We start from the raw sequence: 2,679 nt of genomic DNA, 5'->3' as shown, positions 1-2,679 counted from the left end.
CTTATTTAAGTTTATGCATAAATTAACACCCAGGCTATTTGTCTGTACGATTGTTATAACACTGTTCAACCAAAAACAATGCCCTGACGGCGTTTTGAAGTCAAACACATTATCAATCATTTGTGAAAATTTCAAAACAAGAGGTCAAAGCGTATAGAAGCTATTTTTTTTTAAAGTTCTGGGATGTGCACTAAAGAAGCTGAAATAATTGCTAATTTGCATAACAATTCACTCAGTAAGAAGTTTGCTAATGCTCATAATTAAAATGGCTGTAACAGTTCTAAATTTAAATGTATTATCGTTTTGTAAAAAGTTCAATATAGTGCATAACATGGAGATCCCGTCTTTTTTTCACCATGTTTTTTTTTATTAGTTATGTACAGCCTTGCTAAATCTTGCTAAGCATTCAAAAAAGAGAATATTTGCACCTGTTATCTATATTTTTAAATCGTTGCTGCGAAATTTTTAACAGTCTATAGTCAAGACTGTTTATATAATAAAAAACAAAAAAATTCACTCCCAAGTGCCCACGAACTTGCATCTACAACAGCTTTTATTATTCATAACATCGTAATGACGCAACTTTGATAAAACGCTGGATTGGCGCTCCACAGTTTCTAAAGTATAAACTATTATACCATGAGGTCCGCATTCTACAAATATTCACAGCTATAATTATAGTAACAATGGGATTATATCAAGCCCTCATTCATAACCTCGTGACTACGTAACGATTCACTTTTTTAATTGGAATTCTCTAAATGAACAGAAATTTCAGCTCCCTGAATTTAAATCGATTTCTATTATTTTTTCAAACACAGACGTTTGGCAGTTACATTTTCTAGTTGAACCTGCTCGTATTCGGACAGGGAAAAAAACATTTCTGGGTGACCTAATTAAAAGTGAAACCCGCGCCGGAAACCGCTGGTTTAACTTTGATCACCTTCCTTGTAATTTATTTTTAACTACATGCAAAATATGACGTCAGAATTATTTGCATATTTAACTGCTGATATATCTCTGTTTTTATCAAAAATTGTACGTCTGCCATAATCAACGTACTACTCACAGACAGTCGGCGCATTCCGTTCTTTTGGAGCCACAAAATCACCATCTAAAACCACGAAGCCGGTCATTAACCTTAGTCATACATTTTTATTGTATTATTATTTAGATACTTATGACATGGGATGAAAGAATGACACGTTTAATTCATACATAGTGGTAAACAATTAACCATCGTCCCGGGGTATTCTGACTCTAGTCATTTTGTACTTCAATGTTAAACGTGGTTTTGGCAACAACCAAAACAACTGATTTTTGAATACCTTTGCGCAAAATGTATCTCGTCATACAAATCAAGGAGTAAAATTTCGAACATATTTTATTCTACTCAGATTGAGTGTGGGCCCAAAGTTGCCATGCCATGACAACGGCTGAAAATTTGATGTTTAGTAGCATCGCGCAAATGTATCCTCGTACAAATCTTTGAGTCAAAATCTCGGACATATCTCATTCTAATTTGCTTGAATGTGTCCCTAAAATTACTATTTTGTTTTTAGCCTGTCCTACCATTGCTATAGCAACATTCGAAAACAAATCTGTTTAGCGGAGCAGATCGCCAATCAGCAGATCGCTGTGACGTATTTTAGACTCCCCATAGTCTGGAGGAGCATGTCGACTGGGAGTGGGTGCCATTGTCACGAATTTCTACTTTCGTCAATGCATCTACTCCTCCAGATCGAGTAATAATCGGCTTGTTACTGTTCATTTCGTAGTTCCTTGTGAAGACTTTTCTCAGAAGGTATTTCTCTATTTTCTTTGCTTACTTTCTGATTTTCCGGCTTTCCGCATAAAAATGTCATACCGCCTTTGAGCAGTGGCGACAACGTATCCTTATCTCGCTCGTACGCATGCGTAATAACTGCCATGGAAACGACGAAGATGAGCAACGACCCATAAGGCAGTGGTTTGAAGATACCGGCGTCACGACCGCAGATGAAAACAGCGTCTAATGCGATAGAGGCGACATACATGGCAAGTTCGCCACGTCGGCGTGGACTCTCAAATTGTAGACCGGCCAACGCACCGAAGAATCCTCCTGCAAACGGAATATAATATGGTAGAGGAGCTGGACTGTGGTGAACATGTAGACGCAGCAAACAGATAATAGTTTTGATAGTCGTACACATCACTGTCAGAAAGGTAGCAGACTTTACGTATTTAAGAAATAACCCGAGAAGTGTAGACACTGGGCTGTAACAAAATATAAAACGAGCATTATAAATTATTCAAAGAAATAAAAATAAAATTTTGTTGTGAAATCATAATTGATATTTACCTCGATACCAGTGTCTTTTGTTTGAATAATAATAACGGAATGAGATGAATTGGTATGTAAACCTTCGAAAAAGAAAACCAACTTGTGAATAATTCTTGAAATGCGTGACCAAGACACGATCTCCCGGGATGAAGGAAGTCTCCACATGGAACAAACTGATTGCTGGGATTTCTATAATATTTGCAAAAAAGATTGTCTGTATAGTCCCTTGACCATTTAAGTAAGGTTTGGTAGTAGCTCTTTTGTAGAAGCTTTGGTTTCATTACAAGACCGATTAGAACCATCCCAGTACTTGCACTAAACACTAACGAGTTACCATGGGGCACTGGTTGTATGTA

General features: G+C 36.9%; 1 protein-coding gene across 1 annotated transcript; it reads right to left on the bottom strand.

Moving 5' to 3' along the window:
• Positions 1-535: 535 nt before the first annotated feature.
• On the bottom strand, positions 536-2,466 carry LOC146735429 (transmembrane protein 135-like). The gene is made up of 2 exons (XM_085506072.1): positions 2,342-2,466; positions 536-2,256 (listed from the first exon to the last, which is right to left on the bottom strand). Exon 2 carries the CDS (start codon positions 2,190-2,192, stop codon positions 1,761-1,763), a length of 432 nt encoding a protein of 143 aa, XP_085362198.1. The 5' UTR covers positions 2,193-2,256; positions 2,342-2,466; the 3' UTR covers positions 536-1,760.
• Between the last annotated feature and the right edge of the window lie 213 nt (positions 2,467-2,679).

Source organism: Saccoglossus kowalevskii, chromosome 12 (genome assembly GCF_978046115.1).
Source record: "Saccoglossus kowalevskii chromosome 12, keSacKowa6.1, whole genome shotgun sequence".
Taxonomy (NCBI): Eukaryota; Metazoa; Hemichordata; class Enteropneusta; family Harrimaniidae; genus Saccoglossus; species Saccoglossus kowalevskii.
Note: the sequence above shows the minus strand (reverse complement) of the source record. Positions and strands in the feature narration are given on the sequence as shown.

What these genes read in the sequence shown, in the direction of transcription:
- LOC146735429 (XM_085506072.1), bottom strand. Translation starts at nt 2,192, where the DNA reads ATGTGTACGACTATCAAAACTATTATCTGTTTGCTGCGTCTACATGTT.